The sequence below is a fragment of the Erythrolamprus reginae genome, chromosome 2 (assembly GCF_031021105.1).
Source record: "Erythrolamprus reginae isolate rEryReg1 chromosome 2, rEryReg1.hap1, whole genome shotgun sequence".
Classification (NCBI taxonomy): domain Eukaryota; kingdom Metazoa; phylum Chordata; class Lepidosauria; order Squamata; family Dipsadidae; genus Erythrolamprus; species Erythrolamprus reginae.
Genome location: NC_091951.1, coordinates 250,380,407 through 250,395,134, shown reverse-complemented (window position 1 = coordinate 250,395,134; position 14,728 = coordinate 250,380,407). Strand labels below are relative to the sequence as shown.

The window sequence follows — 14,728 nt, the reverse complement described above, 5'->3', positions numbered from 1 at the left end:
AATTTTTTATTTCGTCAAGAATGCATTAGATCAGAAGTCTCCAACCTTCGTAACTTTAAGCCTGGCGGACTTCAACTCCCAGAATTCCCCAGGAGATCCAGAGGGGAGAATGGGGCCGGGCAGGGTGGAGAAAAACGGGAGGAACCCATGGAGATCCAGAGGGGAGAATGGGGCAGGACAGAGTGGAGAAAAACGGGGGAAACCCATGGAGATCCAGAGGGGAGAATGGGGAAGGACAGAGTGGAGAAAAACGGAGGAAACCCATGGAGATCCAGAGGGGAGAATGGGGAAGGACAGAGTGGAGAAAAACGGAGGAAACCCATGGAGATCCAGAGGGGAGAATGGGGCAGGACAGGGTGGAGAAAAACGGAGGAAACCCATTGAGATGCAAAAGGGAAGAATGGGGCAGGATAGGGTGGGGAAAAATGGGGGAAATCCATGGAGATCGAGAGGGGAGAATGGGGCAGGACAGGGTGGGAAAAACGGGAGGAACTCAAGTCTGGAGGTGGGGCATCCCAGCGGCTGGCGGCAGGTTCGTAAGGTGAAAAGTGTTTGTAAGAAGAGGCAAAAAAATTCCGAAACCTGGGTTCGTATCTTGAAAAGTTCGTATGACGAGGGGTTCGTATCATGAGGTACCACTGTACTTTTTACTCTAACCCACACAAGACTTGGTCTAGAATTGATATGGCCTGGGCCCCTGCCCATATAACAGAACAAATTAGTAAAATAGAAATAGAGACAAATACTTGGGCAGATCACAACCCCTTATCCATATATTGGAAAGGTAAAAGGAAAATAAAAAATTGGACAATGAATAGAACTATAATAAAAGACCCAGAGTACAAAAAATGGATAGAAAATTTTATTAACAATTATACGAAAGAAGAAATAAGTGAGGATTTAATTTTCAAATATTTGGAAAAAATAGAGTTACCAGCATTAACTGAAACACAACAGCAAAGACTAAACAAACCTATTACAGACATAGAATTAAAACAATCTATAAAGAAACAAAATAATAATAAAGCGACTGGCCCAGATTCAATACCAGCCGAATTTTATAAATTGGACACAGAAATACTTTTCTCAAATATGCTTGAGACATATAATCAAATATTGATAGAAGGTAAAATACCAAAAACATCGTCAGAAACTTTAATAACTTTAATACATAAAGCTGACACGGAAAAAGAAAAAATTGAAAATTATAGACCTATCTCACTATTAAACGTAGATTATAAAATGTTTATATCAATATTTGCTAATAGACTTAAAAGTATTATAAATAATATGATACATAGTGATCAAAATGGATTTTTACCAGGAAGACAAATCAAAAATAATTTAAGAATAATAGTAAATACATTAGAATATTATGAGCAACATCCAGAAAAGCAAATGGTGCTTATATTTTTGGATGTGAAAAAGGCATTGGATAATGTAGATTGGAACTTTATGAAAGTACAACTAAAGAAGATAGAGGTAGGAACAAAGTTTTTTAATATAATAGACACTATATATACAGAACAAACAGCTAAAATTATAATAAATGGTGAACAGACCAAAAAAGTAGATATACAACGAAGAGTAAGACAAAGTTGTCCAATATTGCCACTATTATTTATTTTAACATTAGAGGCATTGTTGATTAAAATAAGAGCAGATAAGGAAATATTTTAAATTTAATAAATTTAATTTAAATTTAATATGGGAAAGTCGCAGGATTTATTTATCTTGGTAGATTTCATCCACTTTCTTGCCCAAATGGTTTATATTAGCCATCCTTCCATGCACCCTGGTTCGATAAATGCACGTGTACTCTGGATTTCCCCAGTTGCTCTCCACCTTGATTTTTACATACTGGAACGCCTTCTCTTGTTCATTCTGAAATGTAGATGAGGGAAAAGAACAATCATAATAAAAAGCAATCGAGATGAAGTCATCCTCTTGAATGGCTCTATCGGTTTAATAGAAGAGTGCAAAGCCTATACTGTATATCTATATACAAGAGCCAGGGTGGCGCAGCAGGTAGAATGCTGTACTGCAGGCCACTGAAGCTGACTGTAGATCTGCAGGTCAGCGGTTCAAATCTCATCACCGACTCAAGGTTGACTCAGGCTTCCATCCTTCCAAGGTGGGTAAAAGGAGGACCTGGATTATGGGGGCAATATGCTGGCTCTGTTAAAAAGTGCTATTGCTAACATGTTGTAAGCTGCCCTGAGTCTAAGGAGAAGGGCGGCATAAAAATCAAATAAATAAATAAAATAAATCTGTAGACCTGTTTCCCAAATGCTGATATAACAGCTTTGGGATTGTTATTCATCAGAAAGAAGATTTGTGGTGGGTTTTTTTTGTTTTTTGTTTTGCTATGTCCCATTAGCTCCCATCAATATATATAGTCCTCAACATATGACCCCAATTGAGCTCAAAATTTATGTTGCTGAGTGAGAACTTTGCTAAGTGAGTTTTGCCCCATTTTACGACTTTTCTTGCCACATTTGTTTAATTAGAAACACATTGTTACTTAACAAATTGTTACGTGAATCTGGTTTCCCCATTGACCTTGCTTGTCAGAAGGTTGCAAAAGTTAATCACATGGACCCCGAGACACTGCAGCTGTCCAAAATATGAGTCAGGTGTCAAGTGTACAAATAGGGGTGCTGCAATGGTTACACGTGTGAAAAAATGGTCATAAATCACTTTCTTCAATGCTACTGAAACTTTGAACAGCCATTAAGTCAACTGTTGTAAGTCGGGGACTATCTGTATAGTGCAACAGATTATAACTATATTTCCTCAGGAGGAGCTCTGGTTTTCCAGCTCTGGCCTAATCCACTCCTTAAAGTACTGAATTAAAAGTTGTCTGATTTTTAGTAGATGGGGCAGAAATTGGAGAGATTCTTTCAAAACAACTCCCTCTGACACAGCCCCTTCAGTTTTACTCTATCCTACTTTAGTTTTATCTCTACCCCACTTCTCCCATTTCTAGTTTACCTTCAGTTGGAATGTCTGAATTAATTCCTTCTCATTATCATACTTGAATGTTCCCAGCAGGATCTCCTCTTTTGTTTCATCATTTAGCCCCTAAAATTAAAAGGAGGGAATCAGTGTAGAAGAGTTGAATGCTGCAGCAACCCTGAAGGACAACCTGGAAGCAGTTCTTGGCCAAGAAAGTCAGGTCAATGCAGAAACCAAAAAAACAAAACAAAATGGAATTTTGAGTCTTGACAAGCAGGCAATCTTTTAATGGTGAGCGGAATTATTTTATATGAAACGGGCAGAGAGCTATGGAGAGTGGTGTGATTTTTCACCCTGGTTATTGCCAGATTGTTTTTGACATGTTTATTTTATTGATTGATTGATTGATTTTGTCCACTACACAATGAGGGTTTTAGTGGGTATACACATAATAAAATACAGGATGTAGGTTATATAGAGGATATACTCATAGTAAAATATATCTAAGAAAGAGTAGAAGAGAAGATATAGGAATGTTAAGATGCCTATGTTAGGGCTTATGTCAGAAAGCTATGCTGCTAATTTTCAGCAACTCTGGTGTACTGATCTGGACTCTGAGTTTCCCTGGAAGTAGCAGGCAAAGGTTTTGTCCATTTCATCCTCCTCCTCCCACATATTGTATTCCAAATCACTATCCTGTACAGGGGTTGTAGTGAAGGCAGGAAATGTCCCAGATTATGGGACCTTATGGAAGTATCCTATGGAGTAGGGAAAGGGACAGTCTTTAAATGAATTCATATGGGAAGCAGCAAAGAAATTGTTAGTCATTTTCTGAATTAAAGACACCAGGGAAGGTGAGGCCATGTCGTTGGATAAGAGAAATTAATAGACTACTTAGAGTGGAAGCTGATAGAGTTGGGCAGATATAATTGCTTGTCTTAGAATTCTACAAGGGGAATGGCCATTTAGCTCATTACTCCAAATATTGCTAGTTTATCCAGCCTCTACTGATAGGTTGCCAGTCCAGAGAACCTGGCAGTGTATTATGTACCAATCCCTTCAAAAGGAGCTTTTTGAAGGTAGCAATAGCTTGCATATCACAAATTAAGGTATTAATTAATATTTTTCTTAAATTTGTATCTTACTTTTATTTGTTACAATTTAAGATCTGTACACAATAATGGGCTGTGGCCCCCATAGGAGGGGGACACAGTGGGAGTTGTAAGTTCATGCACTATTTATAGAAAATAATTTTTTTATTGTCCTTCCTTCTCTGGTGCCTTAGTATGATCCTTAATTGCTTTTAAAATAGTAAATAATTAAATAGTATGTTTTACCCATAAACACTTTAATCATTTTAATCATTATCTAGATCTTAACTTTTATAGCAATTAAAGAAAATTGAGCTACTTGCTTAATATGTTATCATACTGAACCTTATGGGTTTAGTACAAAACCTTAAAATGTTACTGTGCTCCTCAACAAATAATGCTGTCTATCATTTGTCCTTTTGGTGGCTATTCAAATAACGTGACTTAATCATAGAAACATAGAAACATAGAAGTCTGACGGCAGAAAAAGACCTCATGGTCCATCTAGTCTGCCCTTATACTATTTTCTGTATTTTATCTTAGGATGGATATATGTTTATCCCAGGCATGTTTAAATTCAGTTACTGTGGATTTATCTACCACGTCTGCTGGAAGTTTGTTCCAAGGATCTACTACTCTTTCAGTAAAATAATATTTTCTCATGTTGCTTTTGATTTCCCCCCCAACTAACTTCAGATTGTGTCCCCTTGTTCTTGTGTTCACTTTCCTATTAAAAACACTTCCCTCCTGAACCTTATTTAACCCTTTAGTATATTTAAATGTTTCGATCATGTCCCCCCTTTTCCTTCTGTCCTCCAGACTATACAGATTGAGTTCATTAAGTCTTTCCTGATACGTTTTATGCTTAAGACCTTCCACCATTCTTGTAGCCCGTCTTTGGACCCGTTCAATTTTGTCAATATCTTTTTGTAGGTGAGGTCTCCAGAACTGAACACAGTATTCCAAATGTGGTCTCACCAGCATTCTATATAGCGGGATCATAATCTCCCTCTTCCTTCCCAAATCAACTGAAAAAGAGTTGTCAAGCCACTACCACCCAGTCACATGACCTTTAAGCCACCCCAGTGACCTTTAAGCCACCCCAGTCACATGATTGTCAAACCACTCCCACCTGGTCACATGGCAGGCAAGCCACACCCACAAAATAAACCATGCCCACAGTGTGGCAGTAAACATTTTGGCAGCTCATTGCTATATGTTCATAATGCTCCCACCTCCCATTTTTCCCCAAGAACTTTGAGAGATGAATTGGTCTGAGGGAGAATGACTGGCCTGAACTCTGCTGGCTTTTATACTAAAGGGAGAAATAGAACTCGGAGCACTGATTTCTAATCCTTCATCTTAACCTCGATACCAGAATGGCTCCATATCCTATTTCAGCTCAATATCAAGGGCATAGTAGCCTTGGTGCTTCCTAAATTGGAGTTCTTTTAATGAACCTTAGAGGAAAGATATAAGATAAGTTAAAACAGTATTGTACTCACATAAACCAAGAAATCTTTTAAGGCGCTTGTGATTCCTTCCGAAAAAGCTATTGCTTTAGAGATGTGCTGAACTGTAACGGCTGTCAGTCGGACTTTTTCAGGCAGCTTAATTACGACTTGGCCTTCAGATCCTGAGAATGCCCAGCAGTTTCCAGGGTAAACATCCGGCTACAAACAGGAGACCATTCACATAAATAAAATGCTCAAAATTGGAATCACTCTATAATATGTAAATAGAGACATTGCTCTGGGGTTAAAATGGTTTATACAAGAAACACACCCAATTTGGTGGTGGGGTATGTATGCTTGTCGGGTGGTGGGCACTTTTCACTATACACTTGTTTTATGTTGTGGGTATCTTAAAATTGTTAAAAATCAATTAAAAAAAATGAATTCAGGTCCTGCAGATTGATTTGATGTGTGAGTACAATAATTACTGGGGTTTCTCCAGGAGTAGGGTGAACTTTATTGTGAATGTGTGACAAAATTGCTTCTGACCTCTAATCTGTGTTTTCTCTGGCTTATTAAGAGGTCAGATACACCAGCAAAGTAAACTATTAGTGCGTAAATAGAGTTTTGTAATTAAACCAGAATAATATCCCAACTAGTGTAAATTTTCCAATCATTTGCAACCAGGAAAATGTCATTCTTCCCTCATTCCTCAGTTGTAAATGAGGCATTCCCTCTTTCTCATTCTCTTTCTGCCTATCTGCCTTTTAATCTCATTCAAGGGAGTAGTGAATAGGATGGGCAAGAAAGGACCAGGATCTCCAACATTTTTATTTTTATCCCTCTAGAAATGAAGGGAATGGATGACGAACTGGGAAAAAGGATTACATAAAGTGAGGAGAGTACAAGGTGAAAAGAACAGAGAAAGGGGATGGATGAGATTAAAGAAATATTCCCAGAAGGTTGGCAGATTTATTTTATTTTTTAAATTTATGTGTTTGTTTATCAAAACGTGTAAATAATAGCAGGTATTGATATAAACACAAACATAAGTAATGTAGGTACAGGCAAATAGGACAATAAGGCAGGGATGGTAGGCACAATAGTTTGCTTATGCATACTCCTTACTAATAAACTTACTGTGTGTTTGTGTGTGTGTATTGCTCAAAAAAAATAAAGGGAACACTCAAATAACACATCCTAGATGTGAATGAATGAAATATTTTCTTCCATTCTGAAGCCCAATAATGAAGACTTCTATAGAAATGGGAGAGAATTCTCCTTTTGCTTTCCAACGTCCAGAAAGCATAAATAAGGAGAAACAGTCTACACTATAGCAATAGCAATAGTACTTAGATTTATATACCATTCTTTACAGCACTCTCTGAGATGTTTATAACATTAGCAGCCCCCAATTTTACTGACTTCAGAAAGAAGGAAAACTGAATCAACTTTAAACTGGTCAGGATTGAATTTCTGGCAGTGAGCAGTTACCCTGCAATCCTGCATTCTAACTACTGCGTCATCACAGCTTTTGCCATCATTTAAAATCTTCTTAAATACAGCAACTCAGAACTTCACAAACTATTCCAGATATACATTCAGAAACAACATACAAAGGAGAAGATTTTGTTCTTCTCTGGAATATTCTGTTTTTGAGCTGGAGAGTTTTGTGCATCCCTCCCAGGGTTGGGCTACTGCCCGGATGGGAGGGGACGCAGTGGAGTAGCGAAATTGGAACTCCACCCTAGAGCACCCAATTTGCACTGAAAGATGTTGAAAGAAAATGTAGCAGGTCCTGCATAAACCACGCCCACAACCGAAATCATATTATTGTAACTTCTGAACTCTGCCTTAGTTTAATGCAATTAAAAGCAACAGTTAGATTTTCAAGTCAGAACAAAATAGGACCTGAAGAACTGCAGAAAAAGTTTGCAGAGCCATTCACAAATATGTGCATCCTTTAATTTTAAGGAAAGCACTGAGCTTTCCTTAAAATTAAATGAAGTCAGATTTTACCAACATTTCGATCTGGAATACAAGATCTCTAGGAAATCCAAGGGCTATGGTGTAGGCTAGATTGAGAAGTTAAAGAAAACATCCAGAAGAAAATAATGACATGTATATAGTTATGAGATAGAAACTGGACTCGGGGCAGTACTATTTTTCTAGCTGAGAAATTGTACTATTCTTCTGAATTAACTAATAGCAATCATAGAAATACTGCACCTGTAAAATAGTTTCAGGAGGGTTGGCTGAAGCGATAAATGGAAACCAACAGTTTTCCTGGTGCAAAAAATCGAAAGACTTAGATGTCCTGTCTTTATCAATCGTGGCTCCTAGATAGACAGACAGATGATTATGTAACCTCAAGTTGTTTTCTATTTCTAATGAACATTTTGATGTATTTTCTTGTGACAGATGTTTTTTAAAGTCTAGAATTAGTAGAGTAAAATAGAAAGAGATTTCTTATCAGAAATTACATTCATTCACATGTAATTTCCCAATATTAGTTCCCGCGTAGTCTCCATGTAGATAGATGATACTTTTATAAAGGCTAGAATAAGTACAGAATAAAATATAAAGAAACATTTCATCAGAAATTAAATTCACTCATATATACTGTAATTATTCAATAATAATTCATCTTTTGTAGAGTTTATTGTAGAAAGAGAAAAATCTGTCAGATATGATTTCAAATCACTTTTCAAGTCGCAGTTTATGCAAAGACACTCCTGGCTGTGAGTTGCAAACCCAAAGCCACTCCATCTTTCAGGATATTACCTACTGACTTTTGAGCCCAGTCAGCCTTCTGTATATCGTCTTCAAACATCTTCTTAAAAGCCAAATTGACCATATCAATAATTTCCTGCCAAGGAGAAGAAAAATGCATCAGAGAAATGATTTATACAAATATCAGTTACATACGTTAGACATCGTAAGTTATGAATAGAACCATAGACTTAATTCCAACTGTTAGCAACAGATACACAAATATGGACAATAAAGCATCATGTCAAAAAAGTCAAAATTTGCCAATTTGGCAAATGGTTTGTTTCTCAAGTTTGCTGAGTAAAGACAGGAAATAAATGTGCCCAAATGAATAGCCCATAAAGGAATATTAACTGGTATCTAATAATATTTTTCTATCAGATTTTAGCTAAGGAGGAATTGTTGGTGGTGCTTAAAACAGTGTGTACCACGATTCTTTTAGATAGCATTAAGATGTTTTCATATGTCATTTAAGTACGTGAAAACATGATGCCTATGAAGCATACACTATAGCCAGCCCTGGGACACAGGCATTTGGGGGCTAATGTCAAAAGACAAAAATTTATATCAGTGCAGAAATCTATATGCAATGCTCATGCTTTTTAGACATAAAGGCTGGAACTTCTGTGGAGAAGAAAAGTATGTAGAAAGGAGAGGTGATTCAATAATTCTTAGAGTCATCAATCAATCCAGACAGACTATCTCATGTAGCAGGTTGGAGATGTACAAATATCCTTTAAACTTTTGGTAAAGGGTAATCCCATAATTTACTATTTTATTTAATTTCTATACCACTCAACTCTCCAAAAGGAGTAATTGTTTTGTCTTCACCATAAAGACACCTGAGCTATGGTGGTGAATCTATAGCATCATGCGAGAGGTGGCATGCAGAGCCCTCTCTGTGGGCATGTGTGTCATCGCTTCAGCCTAGCTCCATCGCATTTGTTTGTCGGTTTCATTTTCAGGGAAACAAAAGTTTGTGGGACTAAAAAAAAAATTCACTCAATCAATTCCAACTTTGTGAGATCTTTTCCTTTCATGAGAAGTTGGAATTGATTGAGTGAAATTTTTTTTTAGTCCCACAATTTCATTTCCTGAAAATGAAACTGATGAAGAAATGTGATGGAGCTAGGCTGGAGTGATGACGCATGTACCCACAGAGAGGGCTCTTCATGCCACCTCTCGCATGATGCTATAGATTCACCACCATAGGTCTAGGATTGTCCAAACTATGCCACTGGTTGATTGTTCTCCCTGTTGGGAAATTTCTCCTTGGTTCTTGGTTGCTTTTTCCCTTGATTAGTTTCCATCCATTGTTTCTTTTCTTGCCTTCAGGTGCTTTGGAAAACAGGTTGATGCTCTCTGCTCTCTGCAGTCCTTCAAATATTGGAACACTGCTTTCGTGTCATCCCTAATCCTTCTTTTCATTAGAGTAGATATACCCAATTAGCATCATCCTTGTTTCTCAACATTTTGTTGATATTGTGGCGACCAAAACTGGATGCAACATGGAATACTAGTGCCCAGTATGAAATTATAATTTACCCTTTTGCAGCAGGAAAGAAACCCTCACTGTGGTTCAATGTTTTCCCTACTGTATTTTTTAGGCATATTTTGTACGAGTGAGGCTGGGCATGAGAACAACTAACAGACTTCAGTTTTGTAAAAGGGGGAAAAAATGACATTCTATGGTAGCTAATAGATGTGCAAAAGAAAATGATAATCTGGAAAGATCGAAACCAGAGAATTTCTGAGATTAGTTGCAGCTTCCTACTTTCTCCTCTCCTGATAAGTCACTTTCCTGAAGGATTTGCTTGGTGGACTGCAGGCGGCCTTTCTGGAGGTTGCTGATCTCAGACTGTATTTGATCCATTTCGTCCTTAAGGTCCTGAATTTCATGGAATTGATCTTCCAGCAGACGTTGTGATTTCCTTGTAATAAAGGAGGGGAAATGGGTGTCAGGATTATATGCAAAACTCTGAAAAACTGTTAAATGGCAAAACAAAAGGATACAAACCCGTTCTATTGTTGCTTCCGTCTAGTGTTGCCTTGATTTTTGCTGTAGACTAGTGTGATGCAGCTGGTCCTTGACTTACAACCATTCATTTAATAAGTCTGAAATTACAGTGGCACTGAAAAAAGTGATTTCCGACCACTTTTCACATTTAGGACTGTTGCTGCCTCCCCATGGTCACATGACAAAGATTCAGATGCTTGGCAACTGATTCATATTTATGACGGTTGCAGAGTCCCAGTGTTGTGATCATCTTTTTGCAACCTTTTTACAGACAAAGTCAATTAGGGAAGCCAAATTCATTTAATAACCATGCTATTAACTTAAGAAAGGCAGAGTTTCACTTAACCAGTGTAGCAAGATAGTGGTAAACAGGGGCAAAATTCAGTTAACAAATGTCTCATTTAGCAACAAAAACATTTGGGCTCAATTGTGGTCGTAAGTTGAGGACTTACGACCACAAAGTTGGCCATAGTGGGCGTGGTCAGCTCAACATCACATGTACCAGTGGCACCTGTGGAGGCCCTGGAGGCTCCATTTTTTTGCTGTGACGGCCTCCTGCAAAACTCGGCCACCGCATGTGGCCCACCCAAGCACTGTTTTGGCCAGCAGAGGCACCAAGAAGCCAATCTTTACTGTTTACAGGGCAGTCCCACAGGTCACATCTAAGCCTCCCTCAGGCCGAATGTGGCCCATGGGCCTTGGGTTTGAGAGTCCTGCCCTAAATATACATAGTCAGGAATGAATCTTTTTGCATTCAGGGGAACTTACTTCCACAGAAAGGTGGATAGAATTGCAGCTGAAATATTTTCTCCTTGGGTGTGAAAGAATGTTGCACTGTAGTCTCTAACCAAAAGCAAATGCATACTTATCCAGAGAAGACTTCCAATGTGTTTTCAGTCTTAGGATTCCCTCCAAAGGGATTGGTGTAGGCCAGGAATAGGCAAAGTTGGCTCTTCTATGACATGTGGACTTCAACTCCCAAGAATTCCTGAGCTAGCATGATTGGCTCAGGCATTCTGGGAGTTGAAGTCCACAAGTCATAGAAGAGCCAACTTTGCCTACCCCTTGTGTAGGCCAAGGATGGGATTGGACAACCTATTATTTTAACCCTAATGTACATGAGAAAATGAAGCTTGAGGCTTACATTCCTAGACCAAGGCATGTCTGGCTGGGGAATTCTGGAAATTTGCCAAGGTTGGGCAGCCCTGTCTTAGTTCCTGTAGTTCTAAGCCTGGCTGCATTTCAACAAGCCACATTCCCCGAGATTTATACAGTTCTTTTCCTTTAAACCATAGCTTTTCTTCCATATCTTACTTTTGAAGAAGGAGAGGCCTCTTTCCAATGTTTTGGTTTATTGGGTGACGATTTCCAGATTTTTTTTTAAAAAAAGCTTGTGTGCATTCTTGTTTTTAACTATTGCATTTTGTAAATTTCCCAGTGTCATGAGATAGATTTAAGCAGTTTATACATTTAATTAATGAGTAAAGTCTTTTTCTTTAAGATATTTTGGAGGGATGTATAATAGCCTTACCAGAGATTGTTCAGCTCAGTTTCATACACTTTTGCTAGTTCCTGTTGGAAGGAAAAAAACATATATGATTCAACTTTTATATGAACAATTTGTACCATGGACCTCAATCATAGTTAACTGTAGTTAATTTATGACCATTTTAAAATATATATATTTTATATATATTTATGCTTCTTGACTTAAATTCAATTCCATACCTACCCAGCCAGAATTATGCAGTAAATTATAATCTTATCATTTAGTGATTGCCTCAGATAGTGAGAATTTACCATTACATAGATGATGAAAAACTAACTTTGGAATCAATAACCACATTTATCTTTACAACATCATGTGTGTGTGTATATATATATATATACCTTCTTCCTCTTATTTTTCCCAAAATAACAAGTGAGTTAAGGTGAGTGTGTGTGACTTGGCCAAGATCACCCAGCTAACTTTCGAGGTTAAGGCAGGACTAGTACTCAGTGTCTCCTGGTTTCTAAGCCAGCATTTTAATTGCTATATCAAACCCAAGCAATCTGTCACTTCCTGAGCTGCTTGTTTGTGTAGCAGTGGTTACTCCAAAACTGCTGAGAACAACTTAACAGGCTCAGTTGTGTAACGTTAATTAGTTGATTACAGCCTGGTAGCAGCTGCTGCCTGGAATTGACAAAATCCTAGTCACTTTCACCCCTGAAAGCATTTGCCTCCCAAGAAGCTGCAGCTACACTCCTTTCAATGCATATTCCCCATCATGTACCTGTTCACTCTCTTTCCAGTGAATGTAAATGCAAACACCATTCCCATTCTTTCTAATTATCCCAGTGCCAGGGTAAGCATTTCAAACGATGGGGAGTAGGGGAAAAGGGGCATATGATTTGGCCTTTTCTCCAGGTTCTTCATAAATTGAGTTCTCCCTACACCTTCCACACTGCTTGGAGCCCCTCCCTTATGATACCAGGTTGCAACGCCTTGGTCCCTTCAGCCTTGAAAGATGGCGTTTAAGGGGTGACTTGATCGAAGTGTATAAAATCATGCATGGGATAGAAAAGATGGAGAGAGAAAATTCTTTTCTCTATCACACAATACTAGGACGAGGGGGCACTCCTTAAAGCACATAGGTAAGAAAGCAAGGACAGATCAAGGGAAATATGTCTTCACCCAGAGGGTCGTTGGTTTATGGAATTCAGCTGTCAGCCTTGATAGCTTCAAGGCAGGATTAGACAGATTCACGGATGTCAAGTGTATCGGTGGTTATTGAAATGGATGTCCATGTGCCGCCTCTATGTTAGAAACATAGAAACATAGAAGACTGACGGCAGAAAAAGACCCCATGGTCCATCTAGTCTGCCCTTTTACTATTTCCTGTATTTTATCTTACAATGGATATATGTTTATCCCAGGCATGTTTAAATTCGGTTACTGTGGATTTACCAACCACGTCTGCTGGAAGTTTGTTCCAAGGATCTACTACTCTTTCAGTAAAATAATACTTTCTCATGTTGCCTTTGATCTTTCCCCCAACTAACTTCAGATTGTGTCCCCTTGTTCTTGTGTTCACTTTCCTGTTAAAAACACTTCCCTCCTGAACCCTATTTAACCCTTTAACATATTTAAATGTTTCGATCATGTCCCCCCTTTTCCTTCTGTCTTCCAGACTATACAGATTGAGTTCATTAAGTCTTTCCTGATACGTTTTATACTTCAGACCTTCCACCATTCTTGTAGCCCGTCTTTGGACCCGTTCAATTTTGTCAATATCTTTTTGTAGGTGAGGTCTCCAGAACTGAACACAGTACTCCAAATGTGGTCTCACCAGCGCTCTATATAAGGGGATCACAATCTCCCTCTTCCTGCTTGTTATACCTCTAGCTATGCAGCCAAGCATCCTACTTGCCTTTCCTACTGCCCGACCACACTGCTCACCCATTTTGAAATCACTACCCCTAAATCCTTCTCTTCTAAAGTTTTTGCTAACACAGAACTGCCAATGCAATACTCAGATTTAGGATTCCTTTTCCCCAAGTGCATTATTTTACATTTGGAAACATTAAACTGCAGTTTCCATTGCTTTGACCATTTATCTAGTAACGCTAAATCATTTACCATATTACAGACCCCTCCAGGAATATCAACCCTATTGCACACTTTAGAGTCATCGGCAAATAGGCAAACCTTCCCTACCAAACCTTCCCCTATGTCACTCACAAACATATTAAAAAGAATAGGACCCAGAACAGACCCTTGTGGCACACCGCTTGTAACCTCTCTCTGCTCAGAATACTCGCCATTAACAATAACTCTCTGATGTCTATGCTTCAGCCAGCTTGAAATCCACTGAACTATCCAGGGATTAAGTCCAATCTTCACTAATTTATCTATCAGCTCTTTATGTGGAACCGTATCAAAGGCTTTGCTGAAGTCCAGATAGGCAATATCCACGGCACCACCTTGATCCAACACCTTTGTGACATAGTCAAAGAACTCAATGAGATTAGTCTGACACGATTTGCCTTCAGTAAAGCCATGCTGATTTGGGTCCAATAAGTTATTGTTTTTTAGATGCTGATTTATCCTCTTTTTGAGTAGAGTCTCCATCATTTTAACTACAACTGATGTCAAGCTAACTGGCCTGTAGTTTCCAGCTTCTTCTCTACTGCCCTTCTTGTGGATAGGCACAACACTGGCCATTCTCCAATCCTCAGGAACATCTCCTGTTAACAGGGATTGGTTAAACAAATCAGTCAGGGGGGTAGCAATGACAGATCTGAGTTCTTTAAGAACTCTGGGATGGATGCCATCTGGACCCATTGCCTTATTTATCTTTAATCTTTCAAGTTCTTCTAAGACATCGGCTTCTAAGATCACTGGAGCTGAATCCGTACAGCTGGAAGCAATGCTATATCCCTCTATAGTATTATTT

At 38.5% G+C, this 14,728-nt stretch overlaps 1 protein-coding gene across 1 annotated transcript in view; it reads right to left on the bottom strand.

The window, feature by feature from the left end:
• Positions 1-849: 849 nt before the first annotated feature.
• The window catches only part of LOC139159551 (SUN domain-containing protein 3-like), a 32,371-nt gene continuing 18,492 nt past the window's right edge, over positions 850-14,728 (bottom strand). Inside the window, exons 2-8 of the mRNA XM_070736862.1 lie at positions 11,824-11,864; positions 10,050-10,206; positions 8,288-8,372; positions 7,523-7,578; positions 5,555-5,722; positions 2,995-3,084; positions 850-1,884 (exon numbers count right to left, since the gene is read on the bottom strand). Coding sequence (XP_070592963.1) covers positions 1,726-1,884; positions 2,995-3,084; positions 5,555-5,722; positions 7,523-7,578; positions 8,288-8,372; positions 10,050-10,206; positions 11,824-11,864 — 756 coding nt within the window. The 3' untranslated portion in view covers positions 850-1,725. The remainder of the gene's footprint in view (positions 1,885-2,994; positions 3,085-5,554; positions 5,723-7,522; positions 7,579-8,287; positions 8,373-10,049; positions 10,207-11,823; positions 11,865-14,728) is intronic.